The 15356-nt window shown below is 56.3% G+C and overlaps 2 protein-coding genes across 3 annotated transcripts in view; one reads left to right on the top strand and one right to left on the bottom strand.

Annotated features, from left to right (window-relative positions):
• RSRC1 (arginine and serine rich coiled-coil 1) overlaps window positions 1-2061 on the bottom strand; it is a 170664-nt gene extending 168603 nt beyond the window's left edge. The window contains exon 1 of the mRNA XM_067301560.1: window positions 1976-2061. The gene's annotated coding sequence lies outside the window, so the exon portion shown is untranslated. The remainder of the gene's footprint in view (window positions 1-1975) is intronic.
• Window positions 2062-4136: 2075 nt separating this feature from the next.
• On the top strand, window positions 4137-9247 carry SHOX2 (SHOX homeobox 2). 2 transcript variants are annotated; one of them, XM_067302225.1, is made up of 5 exons: window positions 4137-4454; window positions 5667-5875; window positions 8148-8205; window positions 8753-8841; window positions 8990-9247. In XM_067302225.1, exons 1-5 carry the CDS (start codon window positions 4169-4171, stop codon window positions 9245-9247), a joined length of 900 nt encoding a protein of 299 aa, XP_067158326.1. In that variant the 5' UTR covers window positions 4137-4168. The 2 variants fall into 2 exon arrangements, with proteins under 2 accessions (XP_067158326.1, XP_067158325.1); XM_067302224.1 differs by having other exon boundaries at window positions 8954-9247.
• Window positions 9248-15356: the final 6109 nt, after the last annotated feature.

The raw sequence follows: 15356 nt of genomic DNA, 5'->3' as shown, positions 1-15356 counted from the left end.
TCAAAGTTCCCGATGAACATGCTCACTACCTAGGCAGTGGGATTCACAGTGATACTAGCAATCGCAACATCTGTCCCCCCAAAAGGGGGGATGATAAACAGGCAGAGGGTAAAAGTCTATCTCAGACAGCTCCAGTGCGTACAGATCAAGGAGTGTATCCCCACCAAGACTGTACTTTATGTGGAAACTCTCCCCACTCAAAAACTCAGAAAAAATTGTTCTTGGTAGACAAAGAGATTTGATCAAAAAAGTAAGATAACTGTTCTTACGAACAACAACCTGAATTGTTGTTGCTATTAAATACTTATCTAATGGTCTTTCTTTCCCTTAGTCAAGTCTCCAGACCACTACAGGCGGAACACCTAAATCACATCTACCAGTACAGCTACCGTAACCACTTATCTTAGGAAAAAGAAACAAACAAAAGAACTAGAGATCAAAGAATCACAGAAACTCAGTTACTTTGTTACACTCAAATATACACCACAGGAACAAGACTCCACTGGCACTGGACATGCCATAACACTATAGTTTGGTTAAATAAGGGATTTCTCTTTGACAATGTCAATGGTATTTTTCAAAGCTACTGATTTTGAACTTGAAGAAAGTTTACCTCAATTCAGAATCACAAATGAACAATTTTTAATAGTGACACTCTTCGATTCAGCTTCACATTTCTAGATTTCAAAGTTAAATATGGAAAAAAAGCTAGGCTTAAGGAGACATGACATGCCCATGGTCATCCAGGATGCTAAGAGCAAAATTGGGAATGGAACCAAGTTCTCAAACCCCAGTAAAGGCCCTCATCTACTAAGAGGCTGCCTCCACAACCCACCTTTCGCTCAATACTTAGTTCTACTAACTGGCTTTCCACAGTATGACTATATTTTTCATATTTGAAGGCAATAAGAACTATGAAGATTCTCAGCTTAGCTCAGTCAAGATAAGCTGATAAGTGCAAAAACAATCAGTATTTGCTCCAATTTTTCATTAAACAGCAAGAATGTAAAAAAGTAACAGTTTTTCAGAAAAAAACTTAGGGATTTTTTAAGTTTATATGAACTTTATGACGCAACTTCTAATATTTCTTTTAAATCAAGTTCTAGACACTGTCCATACTTACTGGGTAAAGGATTATGCTGAACAGCTTCAAATAACAATGAATTTAAAAATAGCCTGAATCCCTGGAACAGCTAGACTGTTCCAAGAAGTGTTCTTTCTGTATCTGAAAGTGAAAGAAGTAGCCTTCAGAGCTGCGGTTAGCTGAATTGTAAAATGAAAATACCTTGACTGAGTGCTGCTAGTAAAAACACATCATATATAGATAGATATGTACATATAGGCACATCACATACGAAGCAGAATTGCATGCTTTCTTCAGTCGAGTTTTCACAGATGAGCGGTGGGAAAGTAAGATTCTACAAACAAAAAACTAACAGAAAAGCTAAGAGTTTCCTCTTACCATGCTATGAACTGAAAAAGAGTTTTATTTGCGGGTTCCAGGGACAGGGGCAACCCTCGTCACCGACACTAAGGCACGCCGCATTCGGAACAGTTTGGGGACACACGAACAAAACCGGGCTGGAAGGGGCAAGCCGCTCGGGCTCCTCGCTGACCCCGGAGCCGGCAGACACCCGCCGAGAGGGCCGCGCCCGCGCAGGCCACGCGCGTCTGCGACCGCAAACCATGGCGCCCGCCTCAGCCCCGAGGGGGAAACCCCGGCGGCGGCGGCGGCGGGCAGGGCGCGGAGGGGCCCAGCGGGGCCGGGCCTGGGCCTGGGCCTAGGCCTGGGCCTGGGCGTCGCCATGGCAACGCGGGCCCGTCCGCCCGGCCCGGCCCGGCCCGGCCCGCACCGCCGCCCCTCAGGCCGCGGCCCGCGGCTCGGCGAGCCCGGCTGCAGGCGGCTCCCGGCCCCCGCGGCGACGGCGGCAGGGGCGGCCCGCGGGCCCCTCCCGGCCCGGCCCGGCCCGGTTACCTGAGCGCCGCGGCGGCGCGGCCGGCGGGTCCCGAGGCGGCGCGGCCCGCGGCTGCCCGGTTTGAGCGCAGCGCCTTCCTGGGGCGGCGGGCAGGCGGAGCCAAGCCATCGCCGAGCGCATCCACGCGGCCAGGCAGCGCGGCGGAGCGCAGAGGCATCGATCGAGGGGCGGCCGAGCGCCGCGCCGCGCTGCGCAGCGCCGTGCGCGCCCGCGGGGGCCGGGGCCGGGGCCGGGGCCGGGGATGGGGATGGGGCGCCGAGCCGGGGCTCCCCCACCGCAGCCGGGCCGCCACGTTCACGCCCCTTCTGCAGCCAGAAGCGCCGGAATAAGCCACGGGGCCCTGGCTCTGGAGGGTGCGCTGTGATTAAAATTGCAGTGATTTATTTGCAAATTGCTTGAAAGCGCTGCGTTTCGCCCTCCCTGGGGGTGATGGGCTTGGGAGGCCGGGCGCAAATTATTTTCTCAGCTAGGGAGATTGTTTTGGCCGGTGGAGGCTGAGGAGGAGGAGGAGGAGGAGGAGGAGGCGGCGGGGCTGCGGGGAGGGGAGAGAAAATAAAATTTATAGTTTTTCATTTAAGCCAAAAGTAATTAAAGAGGCTCGCTATTTCCTGGCATTCCGGTTGCACTGAGATATCCCCCCTTGGCAGAAAGGAAAGCGTGTGTGTGTGTCCCCCCGGCTGCGCGCACCCAGCGCCTGGGCCGGGGGCGGCTCTGCAACGAGCGCGGGGCCGCGGCCAGCTCCGCGGAGAGCCGCGGGGAGCCGCGGAGGCGGCGAGGGACGGGCCCACCGCGTTCCCAGGAATCCGTTCCCGCGGGGGCTCCTCTGGCTTCTGACGAATTTTGTTACTTTACCGTTAGTTTCCCAGCACACTCTCCCTTTCGCAGTAATTAGGAAGTCTTTCATAATGAGGTACCTAGCGCAGTGACGAAAGAGCCGCGGATAATGATCTCCCCTCGCATCTTTAAAGTCGGGTAACGACACGCTGATTTTTTTCCCCGTTGGTGTCTCGCAGTCCGATACTTCGCAGTATCAGAAATGTCAGCTGGAACAGACCGAGGCGAAAGGACTGTCTTTTAATGACGGCGTGACCTGTTTTGTTTTCTGAAAGTGCTAAAACAGAGTAAAAGTAAATTATGGCCCATTGTGGCCGAAGCATGCATAATTGGATCGGAAGAAATGGTAATTAAATTCTAAATACTGTACCTGTTCTAGTAAATAAACACTCTTTTATGTAAAGTCATCTTTCCAAAGGTCAAATGAAAAATCAATACCTAAGCAAGAGTTAAACAATTTTGAATAATTTATTAGAATTCTACCAAAGGTGCAAAATAGATGACTTCTGTCAATAAAAGTACTATCTTAATGGGATTTAAACAACAAAGGAAAAAATCAGTATTAGCAATAAATAGCGTAATTCTGTCTAATCTGATGCCTCAATTTGCCGTATGAGAGAACGTTAATGACGCGACTGTATTTGTCACTGTCAATTAGGCTGCGATTTATTCGGGGGGCCCGCGCGGCCACGCAGGAACTTTTCGGGCTCCGCGCTACGCGGCCGCCGAGCCCGTGCGGGCGGTGCGCGGGGGCACCGAGGCCCCGCGGGGAGGCGCCGGCCGCGCTGCGCGGGCGCGGAGCCCGCGCGCCCCCCCGCCGCCTCCCGCTTTGGCCACTCCCCCGCAGCGCCGGCCCCGCTCCGCGCGCCGCGCTCGCCCGGGACCCTCGCGCCGGGCCCGCGCCTAATTAAATTAATTAGGGCGGCGCGCGGCGGCGCGGGGAGCGGCGGCGCTCGCCCTGGCCGCAGTGCCCCGCGGCGGGCGGCGCGGCGCGGCGCGGCCGCGGAGAAGGGGTCCACTGAGCGCTCCGAGGGGAGGTAATTCGCCGGGAACGAGGGGCCGGCTTTGCAAAGTATAAATAGTGCCACTTCAATCGCCGCGTCGCTATCAGACCCCAGCGCTGGCGCGGAGAGCCGCCCCGGCCCTGCACGTCGGGCGGCGCGGAGCAGCTCGGTGAAGCCCGGCTCGGCTCGGCTCGGTGCAGCCCGGCTCGGTGCAGCTCGGCTCGGCTCGGCTCGGCTCGGCTCAGTGCAGCCCGGCACGGCCCGGCCGGGGGCCCCGCCGCCACCCCGCCCCGTGGATGCCCGCCCGGGGGGGCGGCACGGCGAGCCGGGGCAGCGCGCCCCTGAGCCTCGGCCATGGAGGAGCTCACGGCGTTCGTCTCCAAGTCGTTTGACCCCAAGGCCAAGGAGAAGAAGGAGCTGATCACCTACCGCGAGGTGCTGGAGAGCGGGCCCCTGCGCGGCGGCGGCGGCGGCGGCCCGCGGGAGCCCGGCGGCGGCGGCGGCGGCGCCGCGGCGGAACCGGGCCGCGACGAGGCGGGCAGCCCCGCGGCACGGGCGGGCGCCGGGCGCTCCCCGCCGCGGGAGCCCGACGCCGCCGCCGACAGAGCCGCCGGCGCGGCCACCCCCAAGCTCAGCGACGGTAACGGCGGCACCGGCGGCGCTCCCTTCCCTCCCTTCCCTTCCCTCCCTTCCCTGCCTCCCTGCCTGCCTGCCTGCCTCCCCGCGCCCCGTCGGGGGCCGGCGCCGCGGAGCCCCGCGGAAGGGCGGGCGGGCGGGCGGAGGGGGCTCGGCACTGCGCAGCGCGCTCCCCTGCCTTCCCCGCGAAGGGAGATGCGCGGCGAGCCTGGAAGTTCGCATTAAAAATATTCGAACGAGCGGAATGAACTTGCCGCAACCGCGATGCGCTGCCGCGTAGACTCTAACGGGAAGTTGCGCTGCCGGCGGGGAGCTGCGCGGGGCGCCGGCCCCTTCGCTTCCCCGCGGCTCCCGCGAGCGCCGGGCGGCCGCGCCGCTCCGCTCCGCGGGCTGCGGGCGCTTCCCCGCGGATGCAGGCGAGGCGCGGGGGTGCCGAGCCGCCGCGCTGCGCGCCGCGGAGGCGGCCGGCTCGCTGCCCGCCGCGGGCGGAGCGCGGAGCGGCAGCGCGGGGAGCCGCGCAGCGCGGCCGCCCTTTTGTTGGGAGCCGCCTTTGCGCGGCGCATCGCGGCCCCCCGGAAGCGGCTCGGGAACGAATTTCTGCTAATGAGCGGAGCGCAGTTACCTCCGCTCGGAGCGCTGAGCGGGGCCCTTCTCCGCGGCCCCCCGCGCAGCCCCCCGCGCGTGTGTCGCCCGCCGGCCTGGAGCGCGTTTCTAGCGGAAAACCGAGCAACGAAAACAAAAAGCGGGACCGCCAAGGCAGCGCTGGGCCGCGCAGGGGCCGCGCAGCTCGGCGCCCCCGCGGGACCTGTTGCCGCGGCGGGCCGGGGCCCCCCCGGGGGGGCGGCGGCGGCGCCGGTGCGAGCGGCGAGGGCCGAGCGGAGGCGAGCGCAGGGGCTGGGAAACGCCGCGGCCGCTGCGGGGCCTAGCGCGGCCCGGGCGCGCAGGCCGGCTCCGGGGGCACGGCCGGCCCGGGGGGGGGGGGCTCCCGGCCCGGGGGGGCACTGCCCGGCCCGGGGGGGGGTCCTGCCCGGCCCCGGGGCCCTGCAGCCGCCGGGGCCGGCCCCGACCTCCCGCGCCGGGAGGCGATATTGCCCAGAAAAGCGGCTGTCGCGACAGAGGCCGCGGGCACCCGGGGGGCTCCCGCCGCGGTTTGACCCCCCCCCCCCGCCAGCCCCCGGGGCCGCCCGGCGGGTCTGACTGCCCCTTTCGTGCCCAGTGTCCCCAGAGCTGAAGGAGCGCAAGGAGGATGCGAAAGCGATGGAGGACGAAGGGCAGACGAAAATCAAGCAGAGGCGGAGCCGGACGAATTTCACCCTGGAGCAGCTGAACGAGCTGGAGCGGCTTTTCGACGAGACCCACTACCCGGACGCCTTCATGCGCGAGGAGCTGAGCCAGCGGCTGGGCCTCTCCGAGGCGCGGGTGCAGGTAGCGAGGCGGCCGGGGTGCGTGTGTGTATGTGCGTGTGTGTATGTGCGTGTGCAGAGCCCGCTCGGTCCTGCCCGACACGAGCCCCGCGGGCGGGAGGGGGCTCCCGGCGCAGCTGCACATCGCCTCCGTGCCCTGCGCGGCTTTCGCCTCTTTTTGCCGGCGTTTCGCCTCTTTCGCTGCGGTTTGGCTCCGCGCGGCCGCTGCGCGCAGCGCGCCGCCCCCGCCCCGGCGGGGATCGCAGCGCGCGTTTCGCTCGCCGCCACGGCGCTCCCGCTGCGCGGCTCCCCGCGCAGGGGCTTAGCAGGCGGATGTACCAATTACCTTTATAGCTGTGCTGCCCATAAACTAAATTAGTAACCGCTAAGTGCAAATATTTACAGTCCGTTGCTCGTCGTGGTTCTTAAACCTTGAGTGAGGGAAGCAGCAGGAAAACGGAGAAAAATTGCACAGACCGGCTTTGTTCAGATTTACGAAATATAAAAATGTACAGTAAAAACGGGCTATTTAAAGCGTTCCCCTTTACAGGGAAACCACAGCTTCCTTTTATTTAATCTGCGCGCTTAACCTCGAGCTGCCCCCCGAAAGTTTTGGCAAAGCGGTTGCCGTGCTCTTGTCTGGGAGTTTCTCCTACATTAAATTTTGGGCTTTGCCGGGATGGAGAGGAAGGTAACTTTTCGAATTAGAACAAATGTAACTGTTTCAGTGTATTTCCGTTCTAATAATAAAAGAAGAGAAAATGATGGTCATTATTTGTTTGAACACATGGAGTAGTTTTAGGCCCCTAACATCTGCAGCTGTTAGAAAGTATTGCTGTTACAGATAACTCCCCCTCAATCTTTGTGCTTGTAGGCCACCATCTGCACCAAACTATGCGCACAATTCTTATGGGGTTTCCCTGCATCTCGTAAGAGGGGAAGGACATAAACAGAGCAGTCACGTTGAACCGAAAAAGTAATAATAAGCAGCTTTTGTCATCGCAGCCTCACAAAAAAGAGCCTTCTTTTTTACTCTCCCATGCTTCGCAGTTTTCCGCTGAGACAGCCACCTATTTATGCTGCACAAATCTTAACAAAACCAAGCAAAACAAAGTTGCCCAGCTTCAACTTCTCTATGAAAAATTTAAAGGGAGGTGCTTCCTTCTGCTGGATGTTTGCTCGACAAAGAATACCGCGCTAGCACATAATCCGCGCTCCTATTCTGCCAAATCGCGGGGTGCATAATAACTTTTAGAGATTTACATAGATTAAACCCGTTCCCTTTAAATCGTTCCGGAAAACGCTTTGCAATAATATTTTGCTTCGCATCTGCACTAATTTGTAAATTATGGAATGCGCATTTCCACGGGAGGCTGCGGGCGAGCACGGCCGTTGGGCAGATTTTGCTCGGCTAAAGTAAATGACAGGGCGGGGGAAATTCACATTTATATTTGTCTCTTAAAGTAAGACCTCAAAAAAGATTTTTCTTCTTCTTCTTCTTCTTCTTTTTTTTTTCTTTTTTTGGCCGTGGGGGAAGGATTGCTTGGTGGATGTGGCTGCTGAGATGCAATGCAGAGGTCTGTTCTTAAACAGAAATGTCTTAAACACGCTCGCTCTCTCCCTCTCTCTCGTCTTTCAGTGAGCAGAAGTTTATTCTGGAAATGTGTTTTAACAATTCTATTTCCAATATTAAAAGTATGTTCTTGTCTCACTCGCAGCCTTTTCTATGGGAGTAAATTAGATTATCATGATAATGAGACAATTATTCCGCTTCTGTGCCACACTCTGCTGCACAGAGGAACAGGGAAATTCTGGACTTCTTTGTAGTGAAGCTTTTATGACAGTAATTACCCCCCAAAAGTGAGTCATTAAACACTTTGGTGTTTAGGTTTTTTTTGAAGATAAAGCTAATTAATATTACAGGCTCTTAATGAGCGCGCTCTTCTCAGGTCTGACAGTGCAAACATCCAAACCCATTATCACAAGGTAGTATTAGATATCAGGGAGTGATTTCGGTCTTTTGGGACTCTGGTGCGGAAAGATGAAACCAGGGCTAAGAAACTAATTTATCTAGAACCAGCAGTCTGCGAAGGTCGATTTCTGTTTTTCTTTTTTTCTTTTTTTTTTTTCTTTACTATTTTTGTGCTTCCTTTTCGTTTCTGAGCTTCTAAGTGCCGGCTGCCCGGATAAAGCAGGCGCAGCGCTGCCTGCCGGCGCGCAGCGGGCGCCCGGCGCGGCGCAGCGCGGTGCCGCGGCGGCGCCGGGGCCGTGACCGCCGTTTCCCGTGTCCGCAGGTTTGGTTTCAGAACAGACGAGCCAAATGTCGCAAACAAGAAAACCAGCTCCACAAAGGTACGCGCCCGCGGGCCGCCGCGGAGGCTGCGCACGGCGGGCCGCCCCCTCGGGGGACGCGCGGCCCGGGGGTCGCGGGCTGCTCCCGCGGGAGGGGGGGGGGTGGCACGTCGGGGGTCGCGGGGACGGTCTGGGGGAGCCAGGGGGACTCGCGGCCGCCCCCTCGGGGGAGGCGCGACCCGCGGGAGGCTGAGGGGACTCGCTGGCCGCCCCCTCGGGGGAAGCGCGGCCCGGGCGGGTGAGGGGACTCGGTGGCCGCCCTCGCGGGGGAAGGGGTGCGGGGACTCGGCGGCTGCCTCCTTGGGAGAAACATGTCCCCGGGGCGCGCGGGGATTTGCGGGCCGCCCCCTCGGGGCAAGCGCGTTGGGGACGGCGGGCACTCACGGGCCGCCCCGTCGGGAGAAGCGCGGCCGGCGGAGCGGGGGGGGGGACGCGCGGACTGCCGCGTGGGGGGGGAGCACGACCCGGTGGCGGTGGCGGGGCCGCCCCTTCGGGGGCCGCCGCGGGGCCGGGGCGGCGCTGAGCGGCCGGCCGCTGCCTCTTGCAGGGGTGCTCATCGGAGCGGCGAGCCAGTTCGAGGCGTGCCGGGTGGCGCCGTACGTGAACGTGGGCGCGCTGCGGATGCCCTTCCAGCAGGCGAGTCGGCGGGCGGCCGTCGGGGCGGGGGGGGGGGGTGCGGGACGGGAGGCGGCGGCGGCGGCGGCGGCGCGGACTTAACGCCGTGTCTCCTCTGCTTTGCGCCCCGCAGGACGGTCCTTGCAACGTGCCGCCCTTGTCGTTGCAGGTGCAGGCGCAGCTGCAGCTGGACAGCGCGGTGGCCCACGCGCACCACCACCTGCACCCGCACCTGGCGGCCCACGCGCCCTACATGATGTTCCCCGCGCCGCCCTTCGGGCTGCCGCTCGCCACGCTGGCCGCCGAGTCCGCCTCGGCCGCCTCCGTGGTGGCCGCCGCCGCCGCCGCCAAGACCACCAGCAAGAACTCCAGCATCGCCGACCTGCGCCTCAAGGCCAAGAAGCACGCCGCCGCCCTGGGGCTGTGACCGGCGCCCGCGGCCCCCCCCCCCCCCCCGCGGGCGCTCCCCCCTCCCCTTCCCCCTTTCCCTTTTCCCCCCTTTTTTTTTCTTTTTTTTTTTTTTTAACGAACGAACAGAGGGGAAAAAAAATAAAATGGTGAAAGCGGCAGAGGAGAAACTGGCGGCAGATATATACTTATTTAAAGAGTCAGAGGAACTAGACACGCAGCTGGGAAGTTCACAGGTTTTGAAACTGACCTTTTTTTTCTGCGAAGTTCACTTTAATACGAGAAATTTGATAAGAGAGGCGGGCCTCCTTTCACGTTGCATCAGATACTTGAGTTTAACAGCCGCGTCTGGAATGGCGACAAAAAAGAACAGGGAAAAAAAAAAAGACGACGACGAAGAAAAAAAAAAAAAAGAAGAAAGAGACAATGATTTCTCTGCGAATTTCTAATGGGAAAACTGTCCGGGATGCTTCCTCCAGCAGAATTCCGGGTTGCATGTATTTGTATTTCATTGATGGAGTCCTTTGATTCACTTGCACTTCACCCTCATCTTTAGTAGAAAAACAAAACAAACAAATGTGGCTGGGTTCTTTCTCTTTTAATCTCAGAGGGAAAAAGAAAGAGAGAGAGAGATCAAGCACTACCTTTTTCACTCTTAAATCTTTGTTGGTCGTTTGCTGTCCCACCTCTGAAATAAAAGGGAGCGGAAAGCTTCGGGAGCGCGGGGTTGTCCTCTCCGTGCCGGCTCCCTGCTGTCCTGAGGGCAAAAAGAGAAAAAAAGAAAAAGAGCATTTAATTCCCAACCACCACTTTACACAACGGCAAATTCCAGTGAGAGGTACTAGGTACATGTAAAATATGTTGATACACACGAACAAAGTTTATTTTGGCTATAACTTGTGAATTGATAGTTGACTGTCAAACATTTACATTTTATCTCATAAAGGTGTATCTATTCACGTAATCTTGTGATTTTTTTTTTATTTGAAAGACATATAGCTATTTAATCTGGGGTACCTTGAAGCTGGTGGTTGTTATCCCAGCTTGCGATCAGACCCTCATGAATTTAGTGCTTTTTGCCACGAGGGAAAGCTCTTCTAAGCGAACTTTGGTATGGACGGGCTTTGTATCTATTTGTTCTCCATGAAAACAAAATTATTTATATTGACCATATTTTTTCTAGTGTATTTTAAGTTATTTAAAAAAAGAAAAAAAAGATGCTGTTATTTCATTACATTTGTTGTCAGTACAATATATTTTGTTTCACTCAGGTTTGCTTCACTTTTGTTAATCCATTTTCGACGTCACAAAATTTCAATAAGTGCCAAGTAATGAATTTAAGACACTTTGCGATTTATTGACTGAAAAGGGTAACGTTTTAGCGGACGGTTTAACGTCACTTCTGGTACTGTTAATATTAAATCATCAGTGATATTCTTTCTTTTTGCGTTTATACCTTTTTGTAGAGCTTGCATGTTTCTTGCCGCTGCCCAAAAATCGCAGCAAACGCGCAGCACGACGAGGAAGCGCTGCTCCCCCCCCCCCCCCCCGTGCATCTTTTGTTGCCGCTTTATATTAGTTTCCCGGAGTTGCAGCTTCGTAAAACCTAACGCGACGTTTTAATTCGGCTTTCTCTGGAAGGAAAGAGGCCGGCGGAAGTAACGCGGCAAATGTGTCTTTACAAGTTCTGTCAAGTTCCCTCAGGTAATAAAAGCGAGGAAAGCGTAGTGCCTCGAAATGTTTTCCCCCGCCGAAGCGCGGAGCGCTGCTCGCCGCCCGGGGCCGCGCGGTGAACAAATCCCGCGCGGGGAAATAAATCACGGCCGCGCGCGGTTCCCACGGCCGCGCAGCGCGCCTGCCCGGGGCCGCGGCGGGCGGGGAAGCGGCCGCGGGCCGGGCTCGGGCTCGGGCTCGGGCTCGGGCTCGGGCTCGGGCTCGGCCCCCGCGGGGCGCTGCGCGGCGCCGCGCGGGTTTTCCAGGGGGAGCTGCGGGCGGGAAGGAGCTCTGCGAGGAGCACCGGGAAAACGGGCTCCGGCAATTTGCATGCTACCAGCGGGCGGAAAATGATGGATTTTACGTTAGGCGAAGGAGCTTTATTCAAACAAAAGTAAGATGCTGCTAATGATAAAGTCAATAAAACTAGCGGCGGTGTCGATTGATCCCTGCACGAGGAAGTTAATTAATACGGGCGCAATTGCCTCATCTCGCAGCCCGGCGCTGCGAGCCCGGCTGAAGCGCGGTCTCTAAGCGTGCTCCAGACAACCTTGTCCCACGTTACCTGCTCTCTTTAAAATACAGCTCGTTTAAACGCAGTTGCCTAACAGTCTTGTGCAGGCTGTTGATGCTGCGTAACATAAACTGTGATGGATATATACACTGCGAATTTCGTATCTTTACAATATGGCCAGATATTGGCGTGTCTGTCTTCAAGATGATTGTAATAAAAAACATGAAAAATGTACTTTCATCGTAACAGAGGAAGGTGATTGGAGGGTATAAGAGAACTGGATATTTTTTAGCGCAGCTGTGATTAAATTAAAATAGTCTTAACAGGATATTTTTGGACAGGAATACTGACATTCCTGGTTTCCTTGGACGGGAAGACTTAATAAGTCTATAGGCCACAGAAGTCGGCCAGAACTCTTCTGTTTCTATTTTGTTTCTTAGAGTGTCTGAACTTACATAAAAAAATGTAGGTTTCCGGAAATTTAATTATGGATATTTTGTGAGCCAGCCGATGCATATACAATGTATGCTTTCTGTAGATAAAATTTTAGCGTGGGATTTACATGGAGATGTAAGTGACATGAGAAGAGAATTTAGAGAAGAGATCAAATAAATCATGTAGGAAGGAGTCAACACCTGTTTCTGTCCTCGCAGAGCCGATCGCATGTTCGCAGCACAAGCCGGTGCGGACTGGGATGCGGCGAAGCAGCGGTTTCCGCCTCGTGTTGTCTCTCTGCAGTATCACACTGCTAGGTGAGCAGGAAAGCTAGCTGGCAGCCAGATGTCCTGCACAAAGCCCCGGCCACCGCCACGCTAACGCCTCTCATATATTTCAGTTTGTTTTCAATAAAAGAACACTTAAAAGGAGAAAAAAAGAAACAGCTATTTTGTCCAGTGTGAGCAGCCCTGTTTTTAGAAAAAGACCATAAAAGTGTGCTAAATACTATGTATAAAACTGGTGTGTCCAGTATTGTTCGCTAGCAACTCAGCTTTATTCCTGGCAAAGCTTTTAACCAGTGCACTTAAACATGCCTTTCGGAAGAGCAGCGTCAGAACAGCCCTCTGGTACATCTGCTATCCGACTGATGGGTCTGGGGAAGAATAATTTGTCCTTAAGAACACAGTAGTCCTAGGAGTAAACTGTAGCTGAATACTCAAGGAATAAATAATGTGGTTTTTGGTAACAGTACACACTGTACTAAGTCCTGCTGCAGTAAATATTGATACTTGTCCAATTTTCTGGCAGTTCCCATTTCATTCCCTCTTTAATTGTCTCTTTCTCACAATTTCTGAGCCTGTTCGTCCTCACTGTGAAATAATAAGAGGTAAAAGTGAGCATTAAAGGGCATCTACTATGTATGCTTTTAAAACCAGATCTGTAGCACTGTTGCTCCTTCGAGGTGTGCAACAAACTTCTGAAAGGACCTGGAGAAAATTCTGCTCATTTTAACGTTTTAAATATTTAAGCTGCAGCTGCCCTTGGTTTTGCCCTTGAACTGCCCTGGAGGATCCAGTAAGTGTTTTCAGAAATGTGAGTTGTCACCGCTCACACTTCGAAAGAGCAGTTGCTCTCCTTTCCAGATATTCCTTAGGCAATTAAGTTAGTGAGAAAGAAGAAAATTCTGGGAATTTTCTGCCTCACAAGCCTCGCTAGGTCAGTTGCCCAGTATTTAGGTTTTTTGGCTTTTAGGATGTATTCACGCCGTTGCTCGTTTCGCTGCCTGGGCAAAAGCTACGTTTCTGACAGCAAAGCGAGCAGAGGTGCTCAGCGCCCACCACCGTGTTCTCAGCGCCAAACCACCCTGCCTTTTGCGGATGACGGAGAGTAACGAAAAACGCAAAACCCCCAGAGCCCCCGCTGGCAGCTGATCTTTGTGTCTGGGTGCCGGGTGCCGGCGAAGGCTTCCGCGGTGCGGTTTTCGCCCGGCGCGCGCGAGCCGCCCGTTGCGGGAGGCAGGGCCGAGGCCGCAGCGCGCCCGCCCGCCCGCCCGCCCGCGGGGTCTCGGCTGAGCGCGTGCCGAGGCGGTGGGGACGGGCGGCTCTCGCCCGCGGCTTCGGAGGACAGCCTCCTTTTCAGCAGCAATGTTTTCAAGTCACACCAGAGTTTTTGCTTAGGGGAACTAAAGGAGTGCAAAAGGAAGAACCGCCGCTTTGCGCCGATGATAACTCGTGCTGTGCAACCTCCCGACCTCTGCGGACCCCATAAGTAGGAAATTTGGGCTTTGTCTGCCGTCCCTTCTGCTGTCACCATGGCCCCAAGTTTCCTGCTCTTTCTGTAAGACAATAGAAGAAAATATGTATCCAAATGAGATTTGCCTCCTGTCTTGTAAGCCTATTCAATTTACCCCTCCTTCTATACGTCTTAAACTTTTTAATACCACAGCTATGAAAGATATATGGGAGAAAACGTTTTCCTTCATGACAAAGGTTTTACGGTCTTTGCACATCAGGCAGTAATACCGTTCATTGCGTAGCGACGTGATGCTACCAAGCAGCCTCCTTTTACCCCGGCAAAAACCACCCGGGGAAACGCCGGCACCAGGTTCTCGGACGAGGAGGTACCGAGCACGCTGGTGGGGTGCCAGCACTCTCGGCAAGGACCGTTCTGACCTTGGCAGCATCCAAAACCGTCACCAAGCCAACGAGGATAGAAACCTGCGGCTGGTAAAACACGGCACCAGAATAATCTCATCCTTCACGAACGTCTTGCTCGAGTTAATTAAGAGAAGGAAGATAATAGTTTTAATAATGCATTAAGAAAATCCAGCTGCGTCGCGGTCGCGGCTGCCGTTCCACGTGTTACACAGCAGTATTCCCAGCCCGGCTCCGCACGTGCGCTTCCCACCGCGGGGCTGGGCGCGGACCTGTCTGCAACGCGTGCCGGATGGCGACTGCGTGCCGGATGGCCCGTGCCCGCGCGCTGCACCGGCTGACGCTGGCGCCCCGGCGTTTGCCTCACTGAAAATTTCTCCTGTGCTTCTACGTGTTTGGGAAAAAGCAGCCAGAAGCCAGGAGCGAGGCGAGAGCCGCCCGCGCCCGGCGAGGAGCTGCTCAGCGCTCGCTGGCCTCCTCCCCGCAGCCCGCCCGGCCCTGCGCCCTCTCCGCGCCGTCCTGGCCGCCTGGTCGCACCGGCTGCTCTTGTGCCGCCCTGCAAGGGGCAATGCTGCAATTTCGTGATTCCTGCTCCCTGGGAACCCCGAATTTTTAAATTTTCCCACCACCTGCCTTAGCCTAGGATGGTCGCTGCGGCGGGTCCCGGGGGCACCCACCCTCCCCGCGGTGCCGCCGGCAGCCTGCAGCCACTGCTGTCTTCTCCTGCCAGGAGGCCACGGCTGGCTGGCCCGCGGCGAGGAGGCGCCTGGGGATGGCTCCTGGTGGAAGCACGGACCCGAACAGGAGGAGCTGGCCACGCTCTTGGAAAACCCTTTGAGCTCTGGTTGCAACCACAGCGAGGTGCAACAACTTTTCTGGAAGGGGCTCCTCGGTTTGGCCACTGAAATAGTTGGGCTTTTTTTTTCCCCCCCCCGTTTTTCCCTAGTTCCTGACCCTCGCAGGGTGCCAGCGGGTCGTGCGGGGTGCAAGCCCCTTCCCGGCAGCGGAGGGCTCAGCCCCCCGGGGCCGCGAGCCGCACCGCAGCGGAGGCCGCGTCCTGCAAAGTGGCCGGGCGCCACCGGCCACGCGCTCGCGCAGCGCTCGGGTGGCAGTCGAGCAGGCGTCCAAGCAGTGGAAATCTGGCCGGCACTTACCGAGATATGATAACGGGCTGAAAACGAGAGCGCTCCGTACAGCCCTCTATAAAATAGCTGCGAATAGCCAGAACGGGTTTCTTTTTACGCCATTCTTTGCGTTCATTTACTTAACGTGCTTACGTTATTTATTAGGCCGATTCTCTTTTATGAAAC

The sequence above is a fragment of the Apteryx mantelli genome, chromosome 9 (genome assembly GCF_036417845.1).
Source record: "Apteryx mantelli isolate bAptMan1 chromosome 9, bAptMan1.hap1, whole genome shotgun sequence".
Classification (NCBI taxonomy): Eukaryota; Metazoa; Chordata; class Aves; order Apterygiformes; family Apterygidae; genus Apteryx; species Apteryx mantelli.
This window is presented reverse-complemented; position numbering and strand designations above follow the sequence as displayed.

Bases quoted from the DNA above. Each gene is read 5' to 3' on its own strand.
- SHOX2 (XM_067302224.1), top strand. From the start codon at position 4,169: ATGGAGGAGCTCACGGCGTTCGTCTCCAAGTCGTTTGACCCCAAGGCC. The intron at 4,455-5,666 runs GTAACGGCGGCA...TTTCGTGCCCAG, and splicing joins CACCCCCAAGCTCAGCGACG to TGTCCCCAGAGCTGAAGGAG. The intron at 8,842-8,953 runs GCGAGTCGGCGG...TGCGCCCCGCAG, and splicing joins TGCGGATGCCCTTCCAGCAG to GACGGTCCTTGCAACGTGCC.